The 22,780-nt window shown below is 54.5% G+C and overlaps 1 protein-coding gene across 9 annotated transcripts in view; it reads left to right on the plus strand.

Moving 5' to 3' along the window:
- The first annotated feature begins 459 nt into the window (after positions 1 to 459).
- The window catches only part of GPT2 (glutamic--pyruvic transaminase 2), a 33,965-nt gene continuing 11,644 nt past the window's right edge, over positions 460 to 22,780 (plus strand). The window contains exons 1-8 of one of the 9 annotated variants that reach the window (XM_070262898.1): positions 557 to 795; positions 1,155 to 1,419; positions 5,788 to 5,873; positions 8,487 to 8,576; positions 10,783 to 10,891; positions 15,302 to 15,435; positions 17,506 to 17,749; positions 21,521 to 21,600. In XM_070262898.1, coding sequence (XP_070118999.1) covers positions 5,850 to 5,873; positions 8,487 to 8,576; positions 10,783 to 10,891; positions 15,302 to 15,435; positions 17,506 to 17,749; positions 21,521 to 21,600 — 681 coding nt within the window. In that variant the 5' untranslated portion in view covers positions 557 to 795; positions 1,155 to 1,419; positions 5,788 to 5,849. Of the gene's footprint in view, positions 931 to 965; positions 1,420 to 5,787; positions 5,874 to 8,486; positions 8,577 to 10,782; positions 10,892 to 15,301; positions 15,436 to 17,505; positions 17,750 to 21,520; positions 21,601 to 22,780 lie in introns of those variants that run through there. The other 8 variants (XM_070262895.1, XM_070262899.1, XM_070262897.1 and 5 more) reach the window with 8 other exon arrangements.

The following is a 22,780-nucleotide window of genomic DNA, read 5'->3' on the forward strand; positions in this document are numbered from 1 at the left end:
CTGACTGCCTACTACGTGCAGGGAGCCTGAGGTGCTGTGAGTACGAGGAGCAGGAATAACGCTGTCCCTGCCCTCTGGAGCTTATATGGTTCATGGGGGAGGTAGACCACAAGCCAGTAAAAAGTATCCAAACAAGATAATTTCGGATGCTTGTAAAGAAATAAAAAGAGGTAATGGAGGTGAGGGAGGGCTTCAGATGGAGTCGTCAGGAAAAGCCTGACCACTTGGGGTACGCCAGGTGCTGGTCCTTTAATTCTCACAGCGACCCTTAGAGACTGGGCAGATCTCCGTTTTGCTGACAAGGAAATCGATGTTCAAAGGGTTAAGGGTGGCAGCCAAGTCCCAAACTCCTGATCCCTACTTCCTACCAGCCCCCGTTGAGCGGCCGCTGCCGCCGTCAGGCCCTGGATGATGAAACTCGGCGCGAGGACTGCACCATCTCGCAGCCTGCGTCCTTGCAGGTGTGGGGGGCGGGGGGCGGGGGAGGGAGTGTGGGGAGGCGGGAGGCGCCTCCAGGGAGAAGCTGCAAATAGCTCGAACTCCGCAGCAAGGCTGAGCTGACAGCCCCAGCCCGGCCCCCACCTGGCTCTCCAGCCCCTCTGCCCGGACAAAGAGCCCGCCCAGCCCGGGCAGAGCCAAACCACCGCTCCCGCCTCTTGCCCGGCCCGGAGCGGGTCAGCGCGGGGCACTATCGGACTTGTAGTTCGGCCACCTCTCCACCCCTGCTCCGGAAACAGACTGGGGAACTACAAGGCCCAGGAGCCAGCGGGCAGGCGCGGGGCGGACTCGCCGGCGGTGGGTGTGCGAGCTCAGGGGGCCAGGCGGTGCGGGCTCCGGGCGCTGAGATGCGACTGGGGGCGCCGGAGCCCGGGAGCAGCTCCAGGCGTGCGCGCTAGCCGGGCGCGGTGAGGAGTGGCCGGGCGGCGACAGGCACGTAGCGTGCATGCACTGGGCGCAGCCTTTGCAAAACTCGGTTGTGCAGCGCTTTGGCTCTGCAGTGGCGCGGTGGCGTGTCTGAGTCGCCGGGGGAGGGGCGCCCAGCCCCGAGCCAGGCTGGCACCGCTTGCTGAAAGAGCCCTTGGCTGGGCTTGGGGGACAGGTGCCGGCTTTGGGCTGTGCGCGACGTATTTGTTCTCTTTCTCTTTTTGTGCCAGGGTTTCTCTGGGCGGGCGCGCTATGCAGCGGGCAGCGGCGCTGGTCCGGCGGGGCTGCTGCCCGGGGACCCCCGGACCCTGGGGCCGTAGTCAGAGCAGCGCGGCCGCCGAGGCCTCCGCGGTGCTCAAGGTGCGGCCCCAGCGGAGCCGGCGCGAGCGCATCCTTACCCTCGAGTCCATGAACCCGCAGGTGAAGGCGGTGGAGTACGCGGTGCGGGGACCCATCGTGCTCAAGGCCGTCGAGCTCGAGCTCGAGCTGCAGCGGGTGAGCGCAGGCGCCGGGACCGCCGGGTGGGAGGGCCACGGGGGATCAGGGGACGCTGATGGGAAAAGCAACAGCTGTCCCCTTCTGGGGTCCGCCCGCGGGACTGCCTTCCACCCCCGTGGCCAGCTTTCTTTCGGCCAAGCTTGGCTAAAACAGGAGAACGCCCTCCTCCCATCCCTTCACCCACTAGTGCCCGGCACCTGGGACGAAGTAAGGTCCTCAGATACGGTTCACTTGTTGAATTGAATTCATCAATTTTAATTGAGCGGCCCATAGTGCCAGGCACTGCTTGTTATGTGCCCATCCTACCCGCGTGGAACCGAGATCCACTGGGCGGGGGGAACAGCCACAAGCAATAAAGAAATCAACAAGAGAATTTCAGATAGTGGGTGAGTGCTTCGAAGGAAGTAAAATGGAGGAGCCGTGAAATGGGGGTGCTGGAGGGCTGTGGTGGGAAGGAGACCGCTGTAGGTAGGAGGGGAGGGAGGAAGCCTCTGAGGAGAGTTGGGTTTGTTCCCGAAGCTTTTTCGCTCTCTGTCTGAGACCTTTTGGGTCATTCTGTTAGTAAAGAGTGGGGATTTGGAGCGGGATCCTGCTGATTCCTTCCTTTAGGCCTTCTCTGGAACCTTGACTGACAGCCACATTTTGTTCTCTGTCTGAGGACGCAGTCACCCCCAGTGGGTAGTCAGAGGCTTGGACCTTTTGGCCTTGGTGGGGTGGCCCTGGGACTTTTTTCGTCTTGGTGGCTGGCTGGCTGGGATCTTGGCTTGAGTTCACAGCTGTGTGTAAGATGACCACACACCCAGAGGTGATTTCTGCCCCCTGCGACCAAGGTGGCTGGGGGGTGTAAGAGATGCCCCTGTAGGATATCAGAGTTATAACCTCAGTGGGATTCAGGAGGCAGAGTCAAGGCAGAAATGTGAAAAAAGTCAGTACTCCTAAGATTTGTAAGAACTGGTGAAATAGTCACCCAGCTGCTTGCTCAAGATAGTTCTGACCCACAAAGGGGGTGGGGGAGGGTTCCTTGATCTTGCCCTCAGAGGCGTCAGAATTGGTCTCAGGGGTGGATTGTTCACTTAGTGTCCCTTGAATGCATGGGAGGAAGTCATGGTGGGACCATGACACTTGGTCCCCATTCCCACGGGGACTTTAGGAGTTTGATGAGCTCATGGCCTGCTGAGACCTCAGTGGGACAACCAGTTCTGCTGACTCAGGGAGCTAGACAAGTCAGAGTCCAGTGTCTCCCTCTGACTTCTTGCAGGGCTAAGTTTAAAGTTTGACCCGCAGAAGGCTGGCTGGGTTTCTGTGCCTTCCTGGCCCAGTGGTGGTCCACGGGCAGAGAACACTGTTTTTTGCTGGTTTGCTCCTTGTTGATATCTGGCAGACTACAGTGGGCCCTCCTTGAGACAACAGTCTCCCTGTGAAAACAAAGCTGAGATTAAATTGTTCCCAGGTTATCACTTTACAGCTGATTTCTCAGGTTCTGGGAATTATCTCTACATTTTGCTAAATAGCAACTTGGGTGTAGGGCTCCGTGAAGTATGAGGATGACTAGGACAGAAAGGGGCACTATCTTTGCCTTCAGGGAGTTGACTGCCATCTTTTGCTCTGGGCCTGAGCCTTTTTTCCCCCAATTCTTTAAAGATTGGTGGGGTTTTTTTTAGCAAGCAGAGAAAATGTGAGAGCAATCCAGGTTGGAGCAGGACTGTGAGCAAAGACAGGAGGTTGGGAAGTTCCAGGCCTTTGTGGAAAGGGGCTGGTGCTGTCTGGAGAGTAGTGGCAGGGCATGTGGGAGACAGTGAGATGGAAAAAGTGGACTGGAGTCTTGTGTGCCAGGCTCAGGACTTGATGGTGCAAAGTTTTGGTATGGAGTGGAGAACAAGGAAGGATTTCCAGCAGGGTATGGCCCGATGATTGAGGAAGACAAATTTCTTGGTCATTTGGGCCGGAAACCCCCTGAGATTTTTGAGATGCATGCCCCACACTCCCGTATCCTGGCCCTGAGTCAGTTGAGACATTCTTTTTGTCCACCTGCATTCTCTGGTGCTTTCACTGAAGCTCATGCCTTCTCTCCTCGCTTGTTGAGTCTCAGTTGCCCGGCTCTAGGTGCTGGAGATCTGGCCCCAGCCAGGCCGACAGAGCCTCACTTAAACCTTTCATTCTTAGGAGACAGCCGCTCCCCACTCTGCGAACTTAAACAGTGCCCCTCTGAGAGGGCCATATTTTCCCAGTCATTTCTTTCTTTTTTTTTTGGCTTGGCTTGACTTTGCACAACTTCAGTTTTTCTACCTCTCTTTTGAATTGTGTTGATCAAAATGACTGATATCATAAAGGCTTTGATTTGGTTAGAGATGGGCTGGGCAAGGATTTGTAGGGAGTAGGGTGACTTGGAGTGAGTCTCATATCCTCCTGGACTTTGATTTCCCTAGTGTATAAAAGGAGGGAGGTGGCCTGGTGGGCCCAGGGTCCCCCCTGCCATGACTTTTGTGCCTCCTTGTCCATCTGAAGGTGTCCTGAGGAACCTGGGATGGCCCCCAGTGGTACCAAGGCCTTTATGCTGCCTTATGGAATCATTTTGCCAGGTGCTCTGAAAATAGTACCGGCTGTTTGGCTGGACACGTGGCTCTGGTGTTTGACTTTGGGGTGGCTTGCTAGGCGAGTCCCATCCTTCTTGCTTCTGTGGGAGGAGTGGAGAATGCTCAGGAGAGCCTGAAGGAGGAGGGGAAGTTGGGTAAGTAGGTGTGAAAGGGGCCATCCCCGGGGGCCTCCTGCAGCCTGGTCTGCGTGCTCTCAGGGAAGCCCTCTTTCTCCCTGACCACAGCTCCAAAAGGGAGAACTGATCAGCTTTTCAGCCCTGATGTTCATTGGGAGCAGCACTTAAAAATAAGCTGCAATTTAGTAGGAGTCTGGAAAAGATCTGTCAGTTCTCCCTCAACCTACTTCTTTTTCCCTGGCTTTACTGGGGCAGGGGAGGAGGTTGGCACAAGTGGAGACAGAGGGATGACTTTATTTCTGTTTGTGAAAGTACACCCTGTCAGAGCAAACATTCATAAATAGGAAAAACTGGTTACTACAGTCATGTGCTGCATAACCACCTTTCGGTCAAGGACGGACTGCATATGTGACAGGTCCTATAAGGTTAGTACCACAGCCTAGGTGTGCAGCAGGCTATACCATCTAGGTTTGTGTAAGTGCACGCTAGGGTGTTTGCACAATGACGTAATCACCTAACAGTGCATTTCTCAGAATGTATCCCTGTCGTTAAGCAACACGTGGCTGTCCGGTTAACATCAGTGTGTGCTGCCTCTAAACACAGGAAAAAACAGGATGCTAGAGCTCCTGGTTCCGGTTAGCCAAGAGCCAAGACTGGGAACCCTGGGTGTGCTGAGCACAGGCGGTGAAAGCTCATTGGTCGTTTTCTTTAGAATTTAGATGCTGCTTTAAAATAAAGCAATTTGTAGTGTAGGCTTCCAATGGGATGAACCTCCCACCTGCCCAGGTCACCATGGACCTTCGCCCTGAGCTTCGCCTTCATGTGCTGTGGGCCTCAGACAAGTTGTTCAGAGCACCTTGGCCTCAGTTTATTCCTCTGCAAAATGGGGCCAATTTCTCTCTCCTAAAGACTAGTTTGAGATGTTAGCGATGATGCAGCTGGAAGCCAATTAGAACTCTTAAGAGTCTGTTCTCAAGTGAATGAGCGTTCCTTGGGGAGAAGCGCTGAGGGCCCCCTTCCCTGGCCTTCCTCCTGCGTCCTGGGTCTGGGGACACGCTCCGCGGAGTTGGCTCTCCTCCCTGGGCCTTAGCCTTGCTGTCGTGAGTTATCCTGTTGGGAGCTCATTCGAGGTCATCCCTGCTTCTGCAGATGTCAGCTTCCAGGGCTGGCCCTCCCACGGAGCCCTCGAGCCCAAGGGCGACACCCAGCCTTCCCTGCTGCGCTGGTTGGGAACTCAGCCCTGGGAGCTCCCACCTCATTTGTTAAGCCTGGGCTCGGGTTCTACTGGCTTTGCTTGTCTTTCCGTGTGGTCGGGGCCAGGCCCTGTGCGCAGCCTCGGTTTCCTCAGCTGTGTAATGTGCCAGTTTGCGGGGACCGTGAGGGCTAGTTGGAGTTTGTCTCTGGGCCCTCGCTCTGGAGCTCTCTGTAGGACTTCTGCCTGCCCCAGTCCCGTCCATTGCCTTGGGGTCTTTTCACATGGGGCCCTCTCTCCGTCCCCTGTGCCCTGCCTGGGCTCTGAAGGGGGATGGCCCCTCCTATCTCACTCCTGTCACGGGGCATGGGTAATCCATAAGTATTTGTTGAATGAGAGGGAGGTTCTCTGGGGAGTAACCCTCCTACCAGACCTTCCCCCCACTTGTCACATGTAATGACAGGAGCCGTCTCTTGCTCAAAACTGCCTGTGCCTATTAGAATCATCCACCACCCCTTGACTCTCATGGTGATCCTGGGCAAGACGATGGTAAGTCTTTTTTCCTTCTCCCCAGTAATACTTTCTGAAATATGCCATCCCCAGAGCCTGGGGACCTATTGCCCTGATCGCTACTTGAGCCAAATGGTGGGAAGGGAGCCACCCCTGGTTAGGACTTCATCTCTGCCCCACAGGGAGGCAGCTCTGGGTGGGATGTGTGCCAGTGGATTAGATAGGAGAGCTCTAGGATGCTGTGAGAGGGAACTAGGATGCTATGTGCTGACCTGGCAGGCTCCTAGGGGCTGTGTTGAGGCAAGGTCACCGTTGGGTGTGCCTGCCAGGCCTGGATGAGTCACGGTAGGCAGGAGTCTGCCTCTGGCTCCTTGGTATTTTCCCAGCCCACGTAGACCTCAAGTGCCTAGATGCAGGAGTCTGCCCAGAACAGCCTCCTCTGTATGGTGGCCTTTGGCTGGGTAGACTGGTCCCCTGCCCATTCAAGGGCGCTATTTTCCCACCCCCACAGCTCGTCCATCAGAGCAGTGTCTGGGGTCTGCGGGAGTCCAGATCCAAGAAAGGGGATGTTCAGCGTTCCCAGGCTCCTTGTCAGCAGGTCCTGGGTTGGTTGAGTCATGCAGCGGGAGAGCACGGGAAGGAACACCTAGGGCTCCGTTCCAGGCATCATTCTCTCCCTGCACTGAGCTAGCCGAGGGCCCCCAGCTGTATGTTGGTTCCTGACCCTCGACTGTGACAGACTTACTCCCTACTGAAGAATGGACTGTGTCACGCCTTGGAAATCACCTGTGTTCAGCTGACCAGGCCTGTGGGGCTGTGGTGGTTCAGTCAGGCTAACAGAGGGTTCCATGCCAGGAGCCTGGGCCAGTGTCAAGGGGTGGGTCAGTCTGTCCCTTTGTACACAGTGGCCTGGGTCACTCCCACATCCCAGCCTTCTTGGCTGTTGCCTTTGAGATGAGCCCTGAGGCCACATACCCCACAGCCTGTCTACAGGGTGCCTGCTCTGACTCCAGGCCTAGCCCCGGAGCAGTGGGAGCACTGGCCCTCTGGACGCCAGCGGCTTCACGGGGCCCCCAGGGACCTTTTTCCACATCGGCCAGCCCTGAAGAGCTTGGTAGGGGGGGCAGAAGGGAATTAAAAGGCCTCTTTTCCCCCCAGGAATAGCTTTTGGAGACTTAGGCCCTGTTTGTGGAGGTGCAGGGCCATTTCTGGGGTGCCCCCCTCAGCCCCCAGGTCTCCTGGCTGCAGAAGCAGCTGAAGAGCTTCTGTGCGGAGGGACGGAGGGGACACACGAGGGCCGGGGGCCTGTCTGGCAGCTGCTCTCTTCCCTTAAGCCACTTAAGGTGTATATTACTGATCTAAAAACGATTAAGTTTTCTAAAGTTGCTTTCATTCACACATTGTGTGAAATGGAGAAAAAGACAAATGTCAAAACCATAGAATTGTATCTTTAAAACTTGTACTTAGGGTGCCTTTGGGGAAGGGGCAGCTGGAGACGGGAAGGTAGCTGGGCCTTCTACCCGGGCCACTGTTGGCACTGCCGCCTGCTCGCCCCACTGCCTTCCTCCACCGTGACCCTGTGACCTCCTTCCTCGTGTGGGTTTGTCAGTTGGTGACATTTGTACTCTGCCAAGCACTTCCATACTGTTTGTCTCAGATCATCCTTTCAGCTGCCCTGGGACGTCCTTGAACCCACTGTTGCTTCTGACTCTGCCAGTGGCTAATGCTGGATTTATCAGGCAGCTGTGTGGAACTCCCACATTTCCAGATCCCCACAATCCTCCATCCAAACTGCATCTTCTCATTTGCAGCAGCCAGGGTGTCCTTCAGTCACCTCCACGGTGACGCTGTCTCCAGGGTCTCTGAGTTCCTCCTCTCCCTGTCATCTCTTTTCTGTGCTAAACACAGTACTCAGATAGTGACCTCAATTTTACTCTTCAGCCAGTCTTTTCATCCCGTATGCTTTTTTTAAGAAAATGTGAAAATCAGCCCACATTCTTCATTCTTCAAAGCCAAGGTTGCAAGGGAATGACGGAGAGGTCCCTGCTGATGTATCTTCTGGAGGGAATAGTGGCCACAGTGCCCTTAGCCGTTTCCTTAGGCCATCAAGTGGAGCTGCCCTTCGGGGTGGTGGCAGGGGGTGTGGGACCCTCTCCCTGACAGCTGGCTTCTGCTGACCCCTCCTCTCTCCCACCACGTTTGCAGCAGGGCCCCCCTTTAGATACCCCTGTGAGGCAGCGGTCAGGCTGTGGACCTGCAGCTGCCTCAGGGTGCCCTAGCGGCCTGGGGAAGTTCCTCCAGCCTTTTCAGAAAGTGGGAGACGGTGGGGCATAGTGGTTAAGAAGAGTGATCTTGGATTCTGGCTTCAAATCTCTAGTACTTGTATTTATCAATTATGTGACTTTGGACAAGTTTCTTAACCTTTTGAAGCCTCAATTTCCTCATCTGTAAACAAGATTAAAATTGGTTCTTCCTCATGGGGTAGTTGGGAAGGTTAAATGCAGTCAGGCATGTTAAGGGTTTGGCACTATGTCTGACGCCTGATAAGGCTCAAAATAGGGTTGCTTATTAATATCCCGTGGGAGCATTGCATGACCTCTGGAATCCAGGGTCTGAGAGTCTCTAACCACCTGTTGCCTTCTGTCTGCGCAGGGTATCAAAAAACCGTTCACTGAGGTCATCCGTGCCAACATTGGGGACGCCCAGGCCATGGGCCAGCAGCCAATCACCTTCCTCCGACAGGTAAGCTGGCCCTTGGGAGCAGTGGCTGCTGGGAGCGCACGGAGCCGGAGGTGGTAGGGCCAGCCATCTCCTCTCACCTTTGCCTCCTTGCCTGTCAGGCCCCCTCAGGACACAGCAGGCACCAGAATCCCAAAGGGAGGTGCCATTGAGGTAGCAGACCCCTCCAGTGCCTGGTGTCCCCTGGTTCTCTCTCTCGGCCTCCTCCCCTTCCAAAGTTGTCCTAAATCCACTTTGGGGCTGCTCTAGTGTACAAGGCCCAGGGATGGTCTTCCATGGTGCATGGTCCTGGATGCTACATTCAGAGCTTGGCTGGTGAGGGCACCAGAGAGGTAGGCAGGAGAAGTAGAGGCCCAGTGGGCTGGGAGGTGGTGTATGGAGGTCCAGATACAGATTCCCAAGTGAGACACCCCAAGTTTGAGTGTTGGCTCTGCTGCTTACCCGCTGGGTGGTTTGAACAAGTGGGTTCACCAGAGCGCGGCCTCAGAGCACTGTTGGGGGCCTCGTGAGATGGTGAGCCTAAAGGCCTTGCCCGTGGCCAGCAGGAGAGTGTGCATGGGCAACCACTGGCAGCTGCTGCTCTCCAGGCTGCCTGCCAACGTGACCCAGCTCACCCACGAGGTCTCCAGGAGGCAGATTTCAGTGTTTCAGTTTGAGTACCAACTACAAGGATGCCGCATGGGCTGACACTGTGGGATTGGTGGACTGGAGGGGAAAAACAAAAGGCTGGAAAAATGCCTTAGGGCTGCCTGAACAGAGGCTGGAGACCAGCTATGGGGAAAGCTTGTTCCGGGAGAAGGACTGAGGCCCGTTTTGGAGTGAAATATGGTTCTTGTATGTGGCTCAGGTTCTTAGGCCGGGCCAGCAGGGAAGCTGAGCACCCCAGCCCCCTTTTCCCTGCCCGTGTCTCCTGCTGCAGAGGCTGGCACAAAGGAGGGGTGACCGTGCCCCACTATCTGGGCGGGGGGTGTCGGGGGGCCGAGGCCTCAGTCTGCAGCCCCTCGGGGAGTTCACACAGGGTCTGCGGGAGAAGAACTGAGGCTAGCACTGACCTGAGGAATGCCCACTGCGCCTCACTCCCATGGCCACTGCTGCTGACCTCAGGAGCAGGCCGGCTCCCCTGAATATCAGAGGCCCCAAGCTGGGCCCAGGGTGGGGAAATGGGTCAGAGCAAACAGAGAAAAGGAGACCAAACAGAGGGGTTCTGCCAGCGAAGTAGAGGCGGGAGAAGGTCGGGGGGCCTTGGCTGTCCTGGAAGCACAGAGCTTTCGAGGGAGGGGCGGAAAGTGGCCTCTCAGCCACATGTGCCTGGCCTCGGACGAGCAGGCTCCTGTTGCCTCAGCCCCTTCTGACTGGCTGGCGCATTCCCAAATCCAGCCCTGTGACTGGCCACCGCAGGCGCAGCCTCTCCACTTGGTGCTGGCCTCCTCCAGCCTTCACCATCTCCTCTGACCTGCGCAAGTGCCCCTGGGAGGAGGGCAGGCCAGGTCACCGCCCATTGTCCAGATGAAGAAAAGATGGGCTCCAAGAAGCCAGCACCTGCCCAAAGGCACCAAGCTGATGTCAGAGCCTTGAGTCCAGCCCCCACTCAGTGCCCTGGCATGGCTCCTAAGCTGCCAGCTTAGACTTGCCCGGTGAGCTGGGCTTTACCAGCACTTTTGCAAACATTTCCTTGCTTAATCCTCTTAATTTGTGAGGTTAGGGTGATTTTCTCTGTTACAGAGATAAGAACGGTGACAGGGTCTGACCAGGAAAGGGGGTGATGGTGAGGAAAGAGGAGGCGGGCCCGGGGTGCAGGGAGGGAGCTCGGGTGTGAGTAAGGAGGGGGTCTGTGCAGTCCTGCTCCTGTCAGCTGGGGAGTCACCTTCCTGCTCAGCCCTGGGCCCTGCTGCCTTGGGTGTGTGAGCTGCTGTCCTTTGTGGAATAGTTGGGGCCAGGGGCTGAGCAGCCAGCCTCCTGCTCCCTGGGTCCTCTTCTGGCAGCCCACCCGTGGGCTTCAAGCCCAGGTCATGATGTACCCCGCCTCTCCCCATCTCCCCATCTGCTGCAGAAAGCCCACTGTCCTCCTCCCCGCCCACCCCATGGTCCTCCAGCACTGTCCCTAAGAGTCACCATCTTCACGCCATCTCCCGACCAGTGTCCTCGTGCTCCTCCTGGGACTCCAGGGTGGGGAGCGCTGGGAGTCCAGCCTGCACCTCTGTTCCCCCAGGTGATGGCACTTTGCACCTACCCAAACCTGTTGGACAGCCCCAGCTTTCCAGAAGATGCTAAGAAACGAGCCCGGCGGATCCTACAGGCTTGTGGCGGGAACAGCCTAGGTGAGGCCCTGACTTGCCAGGTCCTAGACGGCGTGAAACAAACTTATGTTCTCAGTCTGGGCCCCGGCCCCCGCCGTTGCAGAGGGTTATGCCTGTGAGTGAGTGTGCAAATGTGTGTGGGGCGGCTGACATGCAGAGTAGATGAGAAATAGTGTTCCTCTCCTGGCCCGAGCTCTGGTAGCCTCCTGTTTGCTGAGCTGATGAGGAAGGTGCCATCTTTCGGTGAGTTAGGGCACTTCAGGTGCAAGTGCCTGCATTTGGCTGGGTCTTGGTTACACCTGAGAGCCAGCTTCAACAGCCGAGCCTTCCGTCAGAGCAGAAGCTTTAACCCAGTGACTGGCCTTGGCGACAGGAGGCCGAGTGGAAGCGCAGTGCCCAGCTTTGTCTAGCCTTCTTGCCTCTCTGTGGTCCCCAGCTCCAAACACATGCCCACATTGTCTGGTGGCGGTCAGCTGCTGGGGAGGGCAAGCACTGCGAGATGCCTCTGAGCCCTGTGGGTGGCCTCCTGCGTTCTGCCTGTGCCGTCCACCCTCCCTTTCATTGTGTTGCTCCTCTCTGCTGGGAGCCCACACCCCACCTCTGCCTCCTACGGTGGGAGCACACCCAGCGCCGGAGGGCTCCGTGGAGGGAGGCCCCAGGATCTGGCCCTTAGATGTGAAAATGGTATGCTCTCCCCTTCTCTGCTGAGATGGATTTCCAGCCTCTGGGTCTCGTGCTCTTTGTTCTCCTTTCATGTTCTTTTCTGTTTACTTTACAGAGGCGATCCAGCTTCCCTTGCCCAGAGGAAAACAGTTTTTCTTAGAGCTTTTTAGGACACACACCTGAATGTTCTGGAATGTGGCACAGGGATTCTTGTGGCTTTCTCAGCAGGGGATCAGCCACCCTTGGCCTCTCTGTCGTCTCCCTGCCTCTCCCCTCCCCTTTTTCTCCTCTGTCCCTTTATCAAGAGCATTGTAAAGAGCATTGTAAAGTAAGCATATGCTTACTTTCCTGGCTGTGGTCACCCCACCAGCCCCCTGTCCGAGTCTGGGCTCTGTCCTGAGTGGCGTCCCTCTCAAGAAAGGGCCAGCCGCCCCTTGCTTTCCTGCCTGCCACCCTGGATGGGGTGTGGGCCAACACGTTGTGTGGCAAGGCCTAAACCACAAGCTGGCAGACAGCAGCCCAATAGCCCAGAGGCCTGGCCTCCAGGCTCCTTTCCTCCTGCACCCTCTGCCCGGCCCTGAGAACAAAGGTGCTTCTCAAAACCCAGTGGCTCTGGGCCTGAGACTCCTGGAAGCCGCAGCTGAGAGGGGGAGAGAGGGCGGTTGCCGCCTGCGTGTCTGACGTGACCGTCTGGAGAAGGGGGAGGGGATCTTTGTTCCACCTATGAAGCCTCATCAACAAGCTTGTGAAACTCGGTGTCAGCCAGTGCTGCGGGAGGGGGGCTGGGAGGCCAGGTCCATGAGCCCCTCTGGGTGTTGTAGCAAGAGGACTGTTTGCCTTTGGGGTTTGGGGCCCGCACTGAGTTCTCAGGAGCTCCTGAGGACAGTGAGGTAGGTGCTCTCTGGGCCTCTCTCCTCGTCCTTGAACTAGGAGGACTTTGTCCTCACCTCCTGGGCTTGTGAGGAAGGTTGGCCTGTGCTGAAGCCCCTTGTCAAATATGGAGAAGCCCCGCCCAGGGGTCACTACCAGGCCCTGCCCATTGCCGGGACAGTGGGAGCTGGTGTTCTGTGCCAGCTAAGCCTTGGGCAGCCTGAACACCTGCCCGTCAAAGGAAAGGAAATGGAAAATGTCATCGTGCCTCAGGGCCACCCTGACCCAAGTGGGGATTGTTAAATGAGTGCACGAAGTCTCAGAGCTCACCCAGATGTGTTTTTATCATGCCCTTTAAAACTATTTATTTCCGGGCCTTCATTTATTTTCTGTTTGAAAATGGGTAGTTCAGTTATCAGGTGTTGAGGTAAAACCTAGACACACCTGCAGGAGGTGTGAGATCTGTGACCTCATCCAGCCCCTCCCTGAGCACACACTCTGTCCCAGCACTGCAGGACACTTCCCAAACAAGGCAGATGGAGTTCCTGTGCTCGCAAAGCTCTCTGTCAGATCTGGGAGAAACAAACATTAAAAAGAATTCACACAAAAACATAACCCCTAGTTTTCATGAGTTCTTGGGGAAAGAGTAGAGAGTTGTGGGGTTATAACAAGGGATTCTAATGTAGAGGGAGGGTTTAAGGAGAAAGTGGTATTCAAATTCATGTGGCAGATGAGTAACAGAGAACCTGCAAATGCTTTCCAGATGGAGGAAATGGTGTGTGCAAAGGCCCTGAGGTTTAAGAACTGAGTGTGATAGAGTGAAGGGGTCTGGGTGAGGTGGTATGCAGTGAGGCCAGGGAGTTTGGAGGTGGTGATGATGCCACTTTGTAGGCTGTGGGAGGGAGGCAGGCTGCCATCAGTCTTGGGGCATTGGGTCCTAACCCAGAGGGGTGGATGGGGCCCAGCAGGGGGATAGATGCTATAGCAGAGATGCACAGAAGAAATAGATAATGGTCCTTGCCTTCAAGGAACTTACATTCAACATGGGGAGGCAGGGCTTCATCTGTATAAAATAAAATAGGTGGAGAGAGGCTGGGCTGGGGCAGTGTCTTGAGGATAAGCCCTCTGCAGAGAGACTGCATCTGAGCTCTGAAGGAGCAGTGTGGTCTGGAGCAAACAGAAGATCTAAGGGAAAAGGGGGGAAGGTCTGCAGCCTGCAGGAGCAGGGAGCTTGCCTGGGGGAAGGCCTCGAGTGAGTGAGAGGCGGGAAGAGGAGGAGGCTCGGCAGGCCCAGCATTCGCACCTCCCACTTTGTAAATTTACAAACTATTTCAAACGTGTTGGAGATATGTAGCACGAGACTGCACCCGCCACCCAGACTTGATACACTTAATGTTTGTCATTTGACCCTTAGAGAAGGGGTCCAGCCCACCCATTTTACAGCTGTCGCGGGGCAGGGCAAGCCCAGTGCTGTGCAGAGGCTGAGGCAGAGCCCGGCTGGCGCTTCTGCAGGGGGAGCCTTAACTGTGCGCCTTCTGGTGCAGGGCCAGGACTGACCTGCGCTGAGGCCCGGAGAAAATGGCCTCCTTTCTGGAGCCCAGCTTGCCTCCTGGTGCTGTTTTGCAGTAGCCTTAGAAGGAACAGGCCAGTTTTCTTTATTTTTTTTAAAGATTTTATTTTTTTCCTTTTTCTCCCCAAAGCACCCTGGTACATAGTTGTATATTCTTAGTTGTGAGTCCTTCTAGTTGTGGCATGTGGGACGCTGCCTCAGCGTGGCTTGATGAGCAGTGCCACGTCCGCGCCCAGGATTCGAACCAACGAAACACTGGGCTGCCTGCAGCAGAGCACGTGAACTTAACCACTCGGCCATGGGGCCAGCCCCCAGTTTTCTTTAAACGTGGGCTAAAAGTCAATAGTGTAGAAGGATATCGAGTAAAACATCTGCCTGCCTCCTCTGACCCCGGCCTGCTGGTGCGCTTCCCTGGAGAATTCGCCTCCCCAGTTTGTCTTCTTCCAGAGACATTTTGTGCAGGCGTGAGGACCTATTTTGAATTTCTTTCTGAAAACGTAGTGGCCTGACATTTTAAAAAACATTTTATCAAAACAGTAAAATGCACATATATGAATGTACAGCTTGAATAATTTTTGCACACACCTGTGTAACCCTGACCCAGACCCAGATGTTGAACATCCCCAGCACTGCGGGGGCCCCTGTGTGCCCTTGATAGTGCCCCACCCCCTCAACGGCCACCACTGTTCTACCTGCCAGCACTGTAAATTAGCTTTGCCTTTTTCTTGAACTTCATAAAAATGGTGGTCTGGATTTTAATCCTAAATGGCAGCCTGAGGATATTGTTGACATGGGGTGGGAGTAGGGGGTCATGCCCAGCAGGTCCAGGGATGTGTGGTTAGTGCTGGTCGGGGCTGGCAGATGGTGCCGTTTTGGGTTGACCCATTCTCTCAAGTTCTGTGGACCCCTGTGGAAGCAATGGTGATAAAAGCATAGCAAGCCCAGCTTTAATGATTTCTACTGTCAAGCCCGTGTATAAGTCCCAAGAGGGGGTAAAATAGCGACGGGCACCATTTAACTAATTAGAAGCCAGGGCCTAGGATACTGCTTGACGTATAGTAGGTTCTCAGTAAATACTGGGTGGATGGATGGATGGGCGGTGGATGGATGGATGGGCGGATGGATGGTGAGTAGGTAGGTAAGAAGGTGGATGGTGGATGAGAGGATGGGCGGATGAAGCCGGACATGTGGTTAAGCAGCTTGCCACAATTCCAGAGCCCTATCCGAGACCTCCCCAACTCCCTCCCCCAGTTAATTATATGGATATCACGGACCCTATGGAGCCAGACACCCTGCCTCTAGTCACTATCTTGCTGGCTGTCTTACAGGGTCTTACAGTGCTAGCCAGGGTGTCAACTGCATCCGTGAAGATGTGGCTGCCTACATCACCAGGAGAGATGGCGGTGTGCCTGCAGACCCAGACAACATTTACCTGACCACCGGAGCTAGTGACGGCATTTCTGTACGTGAGAGGGTGGCTCATTGTTGTCCAGTGATCACTCACACGGCAAACAGCCTTGCATGTTAGGGCCAAGCGTGCGAGCCCACTGGCAGGGAGACAGGCCTGGGAGGAGGGATTGGCCACCCTTTGGTCCCTGCTGTCCACCCCATCCTGGTAGCCTGCTGCCCTTACCGCATTCACTCTTCATGAACCTAGATATGACTGCAGCCTTAGTGTCTCCCCAGAGTGCACACCAACAGGTCCAGCTGAGGGCACATGAGGGTGCCCGTCTTTCTGGCGTCACTGGCCTTTCCATCACTCAGCACGTACTGCTGTTCCTCCTCTGCCAGGCACTGTGCCAGGTGCTGGGAGACCGTGGGGAACCAAACATGTTTGACCTCTGCTCACACACTAGTGCTGGATCAGACTGGCATTGATGTCATATAACTAAGTGTCACATCACAAGCTTTCCGTTCCTCTTCTGGGTGAAGAGGACAGAGTGCTACGAGACAGAGCAGCAGGGACTCTGACCTGGGGGCAGGGGCAGAAGGTTTCTCCAGGGAAGGCTGAGCAGATGGAGACCCGGCAGATCGGCAAGGCGGGGGCAGGAGTGCAGTGGGGAGGCCTTGAGCTGGAGGGAGGCCGCCTGTTTGGAAATGGAGGGTGAGGGCCCGTTACCAGGAATGGGCTGGAGAGGTGGATGGGGCCTTAGAGGCCACACTGAGGATTTGGGTTGTCCTCGTAAGAGCAGTAGGGAGCCACTGAAGGATTTGAAGCGGGGGGCGCATAATTAGATTTATGTTCTTAAGTCTTAACTATGGCGGGGGGGTGCATAGTAGATGTGAGGGAGTATTGGAGGCGAGAGAAGAGGTGGTGTCAGCTGTGGACGGGGTGAAGAGGGGCTGGTAGCAGTGGTTACTTAACAGAAGGAGTCTGAAACCCTGGGTCTGAGAGCTGCCTTCCGTCCCCAGCCCGTATGCTCGTCCCAGCGCCTCGGCGGTGCCAGGTGCCCTCAGCTCACTTACTCACCCTACTCGGGGGCGTGTGCTGTCTGAGCCCTTCCTTTAATGGGGTTATCTTTGTCTTTGTCGCCTGGCCTCCAGTGCTGTTATTTTTTGACACTTGTTGGGGGCTTTAATCCTTCCCCAAAGCCTTTCAGATGCATTAAACTCTTCTTGGAGCCCGTGAGGACACTGAGGCCCAGAGACATTAAGTGGTCTGCCTGCTCTAAGTCAGCATCTTGTGGCATTTGGGATTCTAGTGTTGGAGCTCAGGCCCCCCAACCATGGCACATCCCATGGTGTTCTGCTGTCGTGGCCCCTCTCGATTGCTCGAGCAGCCCAGGTACAGACAGAGGTCCTGGAGGAGGGGAGGGAGGTGCCCTCAAGATTTAATGAAAAGAATGAAGTCATGGTGCTTTTGAATACAGTGGCGTTCTTGCAGCAAGGCACTGAGTCTGAGAAATGACTTAAGTCCCTGGCGGGGACTCGCCAAAAAGAGGGTTTAGCTTATTAAGTCAATGAATTACTGCCACCTCCACCAGTACCCCACAGGGTTCCCATGGCTGGTTTCTCAGGAACCCTGCGGATGTGGGGCCCACTCAGTTTTGGAAACAGCTAGGTTGAAGCGCCACCTGGTGGTAGTAGATGGGTATTTTATCCCATTTCAACAACCCCTTCGTTGTCTGGCCTCAGCCCCTGACAAGACAGACTTCTGGCCCCACCCCAGACATACAGAATGAGTTTCAGGGCTGAGGTCAGAATAATTCTGAGCCAGGGCCAGTTTGCAGACTGCCTTAAAAGACCTCTGTAAAAAAATACCCACTAGCATCAATCAAGTCTTTCACTACGGGCCATGCACTGTGCTGAGAACTGTAAAGCATTTTATTTTGCCTGTTCCTCACAGCACCCTCATTCTACAGATGAGGAAAGCGAGGCCCGGGGAAGTTGAGTGACTCACATGGGGTTGCACTGGAAGCAGCCAGTGGGTGGCTGGGGAAAGGCTGGAGTTGGGGCCTTCCGGCTTGTCTGCCCGTCCGCCGCGAGGGGTGGGAGTGGCCATGCCCTGTGAGATGTGACTTCTTGGTTGCAGACAATCCTGAAGATCCTGGTCTCCGGGGGCGGCAAGTCACGGACGGGTGTGCTGATCCCCATCCCGCAGTACCCCCTCTACTCAGCAGTCATCTCCGAGCTCGATGCCGTCCAGGTGAACTATTACCTGGATGAGGAGAACTGCTGGGCCCTGAATGTGAACGAGCTCCGGCGGGCCGTGCGGGAGGCCAAAGAGCACTGTGACCCCAAGGTGCTGTGCATCATCAACCCCGGGAACCCCACAGGTCTGCGCTTCATTTCCTCGCCAGTTTCTTGGGCGGGCGGGCAGAGCCCCTGGTGTACTGGATGTCTGGACTCGAAAGAGTTAAGAAATAACACGGAGTCCTCTTTGCTCCCAGTTTCCCCATCCAATTCCAGATTTGCTAACGTAAGGCTGTAAAATTTGCCACAGGCCACTTAGGAGGTGAGCAAATGCAGGCGTTTTCTTGGGCAGGGTTGTATTATTATTAAGACCAGTATTTTTCCTGTTTTTGTATTTGTGAAGAATCTCCTCCTTGAGGTTACACACAAGGCATTACCAGTAATCAGAGGCCTCATTTTACCTTTCCTCCTAAACCAGTTTTCAGAATGCTGGCCTGTGCGTTTTTGTTTTCTTTGACACAGCATTGTCATGTACTTTGAGGCCTGGAAAGGAAATGCTGTATTAAAAACAAAAGCAAACAAACCAAAAAACCTATTTCCAGAAGTTGAAAAGCCCTCCTAATTTTGCATATTTTTCTTTAAAAGAAAAAAAAGGGCACAGTCCTGCCTGTTTTGATCTTTCCAGGCCGCTGGCTTTATATGCTCACAGTGCTGTTTGGATGCTGAGAACAAGAGCTCCTCTCTCCTCCTTTGTTGAGACAAATTGGGTCAGGGCCAAAATGCCTTGGAGTTGATTATAGAATCTGCTTCTTGGGAACATCAAATGATGCTTCAGTCAGCTGGAAGCACCGCTTGAATTCCCAAGTGCAGAAAATGGGTGCAGCTGGCTGTGACACTGCTTTGTTTACACCAGCTGCTTGGGGGAAGGGGTGAAGATTCTAACCATGATACAGTAGGAAAATGACAGAGCTGTGTTCTCAATCCTGGTTGCACATTGGAATCTCAAAGGGAGCTTTTAACAATGCCAAAGGCCAGGCCGCATCCCAGAATCTGAGGATGGGGCCCAGGTGTCAATATTCTGTGCAGCTAAAGATGAGAAGCACTGCCCCAGGACAGAGGCTCTCAAACTCTAGCTTGTTAAAATACAACTGCTGGGCCCCACTCCCAGATAATTCAAATGTAATTGGGCTGGGGGAGGGCTTGAGAGTTTGCATTTCCAGCAAGCTCCTAGGTGATGCTGATGCTGCTGTCCCACACTTGGAGGAGGAAGTCTGCCATCTTAGGAGATACTCTGCATGCTTACTTTATATCAGAGTTGGTGACTTCTCGGCCAGGTGTTTACATAAATCTTTTCACTTGGCTGTCTGGGAAGAAAGAACCACACCAGAGACTTTCTGTTTTAGGCAAAGCATTCATGAGCGTGCATATTAATATAATTCATTTTTAAAGAGTAACTTGATGAGGGGGCAGCTGGTTTTGCTCCGTCTTAATGTGTAAAGTTGAGTCAGCTACTAGAAGATGGGGCATAGAAAATAGAAACTGACCTGTGATGACCACGTACCTTGTCTGGACCGCTCACTGACCACTTTGGCTAAAAGGTGTCAATATGGACTGGTATGTTAAGCCCGGGCTCTTTGGGTTTCAAGACAGAAACCCAGCTCAAGGCTGAAGGGAGTGGCTCATGGAACTGTACAGTCCCAGGGGCAAAGCAGCACACCTGAATCAGTGTCATTGTCGCTAGGAACCTCAGTCCATTTCCCTGCTCCCTTCTCAGGAAGCATCCGTCCTTGGAGTGGCCTTCGGCAGCTCCAGCACTGCCCATCAGCTGAACATCCCCAGCAGAGAGCCTCTCATGGTTTCAACAGAAGTCCCAGGCCAGATTCTTTTTGGCTCAAGTCTTGTCACCTGCCCATCCCTGAACCAGTCAAATCACTGAGACTCTGGCTGGGTCTGTGTCCCTTGCCCCATGCTGGAGTGCAGAGAGAGGGAGTTCCCCATAGGACGGCTGAGCTCTGTTACTCCAGGGGAGCCTGCTGGGCAGGCAAAAGCAACAGATGTTCTGGCTAGTTTGCGGGAAATTCCTTTGGCCCAGCCTCTGGTGAGAGGCTCCTGGGAGACCCCTCTCCAGCCTTCAGGGCCTGTAGCAAAGCCACCTCTCTCTGAGGTGGTCTCCTGTCTCCCCCTGCTGGGCACAGCTGTGCCCTGGCCCCTCTAAAGCCATATATGACTCTCCCTTCTACACCACTGCATATGCTGTCCATCATTGGCTCAGCAGGGGTGTTCTGAGTGACTGCTACGTCCCAGGCACTGGCGAGAAATAAGCTCTGTCCTTGTCCCCAAGCTTGCATTGCACACATCAGTGAAATTAGCTGTGTACAGTGGGTCTCATTCCCTCTACCATGCTGCTGGCTTTCTGAGGCTCTGGGCCCTGCTCGTTTCCTCTTTGCACTCCCCCTGGCATCATGTGCACATGGCTTTGATGTTCTCGGTGCTCCAGTCTTTGCTTTCATTCTGACAAGATATAGTTTGAGGGATCACAGGCATGGAAGGGCAAGACCAGGAGCGTTTGCAGGCAGGCTCTGCCCTCTGGGTAGCCACCCCGTGTCTGTCTATGGGAACAGTGGCTGATTCCTTGTAGAATCCAGGGCTACTGCCCTTCCGGAATCCAAGAACCTGAGCTTGCTTCCTGGGGAGCCTGGCTAGTGCTTGCATGGCAGGAGAAAAGTTGATCCCTTTGTAAAGGAATTGGTTCATTGCTTGGATAGTTCAAGTCTGAGATCCTGGCTGAATCGTACCATGCTCTTAGAAGACACTTCTATATATTTTTTTTTCACGCATTCTTGATATTCTTGCCTAGACAAGAATATAGGTGTTTTAATTTTTAACAAAAAGGTAACATACTTTACATACTGCTCTGCATAAAGATGTGTATATATGTATATATAAATAATACGTGTGCATATATATACACACGTAGACATGTGTAATGTCCCTAGATACACGCATATGTGTAGGAAAGAAACAGCCTTTATGAGGAGGTCAGCCAGTCTGACTGTAGTGGTGCTTTTCCAGAGCACATGCGAGCTCCTCAGACATCTCCAGGGCCACGCTGACACGGTCTCAGGAAATACTGGGCAAAGGCTCCATTTCCACCTGTTTGCATTTGTTCCTTTCCCCATCTAAACCCGTGGCATTTCCTGTGAACTGATGGATTAATATTTTGCTATTTACACTCGTTTCTCTGACATGGGTGGTGAGTGTTTCCACTGTCTGTGTTGAGTCACCGTCAAGGGGGAGCCCCTGAAAGGGAAACTGCAGACACAGCCGCTGGCAGCCCCCCCGAGCTGGTGTGCAGGCTCATTCATGTAGCGCGGCAGGGCTTGTGCTGCAAATGTTTACTGAGCACCTGCTGAGCGCTGGCTGTGAGGGCAGCCCGTGGGCCGTGCTGGCCTTGTCCCTGCCTTGCCGAGCCGTGTGCCTCTCTGGGGAGACGCGGCCCTCCCTCGGCAGTTACTGGTGTGTGGGAAGAGGGGAGCTGAGCTGATCGATGGCACTCCTCTGGTTTTACTGGCCTGCTCTTTAGGGTGCTTCGCTGCCTTCTTCTCCTCCAGGACGACAGACAGACAAACACACCCTTCTCCCCACACGCCTCTCATAAGAATGACAAGGAAGTTGGGTGGGAAACACTACTCTCTCCGCCTACCTGGCTTTAGTGAGGCAGAAGGAGGGGGCTGACCCTCCAGCTATCCCTGGAGGTTAACTACACCCCCTCAGGCACAGCAGCTAGGGAGGGTGGGCCCTTAGGGTCATGAGGGAACACAGGACACCTGAGTGATTCTGGGTGGGATTCTTGCCTGGGGACAATTTAAACAGCATTACAACCTGCATTCTGGTTTTGTTTGGGGATTTTCTAGGTCAGGTGCAAAGCAGGAAGTGCATAGAAGACGTGATTCACTTCGCCTGGGAGGAGAAGCTCTTTCTCCTGGCCGACGAGGTAAGAGCAGCCCAGCCTTCAGAGAGGGCGCGCTTTCTCTTCCAGGGGAGAGGCCAGGCCTGACTGTTCTGGCCAGAGAGCTTTCTAGGTGTTGGAGGAGAGATTCTAAGTGAGGATGAGGATGTTCAGTGTTACAGCCTATGAGACTGTGACCTAAATCATCCCCATATTGGTTTAGGCTCTTGGTTATAAATTTCAGAAATCTAACCCAAACCACTTTAAACTTAAAAAGAAAAATTAAAAGGTGGTGGGCTGGGGCCAGCCCGGTGGCACAGCGGTTAAATGCACATGTTCCGCTTCAGCGGCCCAGGGTTCGCCGGTTTGGATCCTGGGTGTGGATATGGCACCGCTTGGCAAGCCATGCTGTGGTAGGCATCCCATGTATAGAGTAGAGGAAGACGGGCACAGATGTTAGCTCAGGGCCAGTCTTCCTCAGCAAAAAGAGGAGGATTGGCAGCAGATGTTAGCTCAGGGCTAATCTTCCTCAAAAAAAAAAGTGGTGGGCTCACAGGTGTGGGGCTGGACCCAGGGCCTCAAACAGTATCTTCCAGATTCTATCTCGTTCCATCCTGCTGCACTGGCGTCACGCACGGGCCTACCAGCTGCCCAGCCTAGAAAGAACATTTCTTCTTGGGAGTTCCGGCAGCAGTCTCAGAGTTGGGCCTCGTTGGTGCAGCTTGGGTCAAGCTCCCACTGCTGAACCAATCACTGTAGCCTGGTGGCTGCAATATGCAAACTGGCCCTGAGCAAGGGGTGGGGTATCTGCCCTTCCATCCCAAACCTGGGGACAGAGAGCAGGGGAGGGGTGCTCCCTGAGGGCAAGTCAAGGGGCTCTTAAGAAGGGAGGGGGTGCTGGATGGGCACAGTGCTGTGATCCTGTGTCCCCTTGTGCTTCCATAACCATCGTCTCATTTAGTTCTCACAGCAGCCTGTGAGGAAGGGGATCTTAATTAACCCCATAGCTGCTGCTGCTTGAACCCCAGTTCTGGAGCCAAGGTCTGCCCTTTCTTTTCCTGCTTTGCAAGGAAGAAATTGAAGACCTGTCAAATCCCATTTTCATCTCATCTTCTGCGTGATTTCTGGTTAGCCGTAGCTTCTGGCACACTACCTTTCTTTGCTCCTTAGCACCCCCCTACTCACTCACTCACACAGATACACACACACACCCTTACCCAGCAAA

This window comes from Equus caballus, chromosome 3 (genome assembly GCF_041296265.1).
Source record: "Equus caballus isolate H_3958 breed thoroughbred chromosome 3, TB-T2T, whole genome shotgun sequence".
NCBI lineage: Eukaryota > Metazoa > Chordata > Mammalia > Perissodactyla > Equidae > Equus > Equus caballus.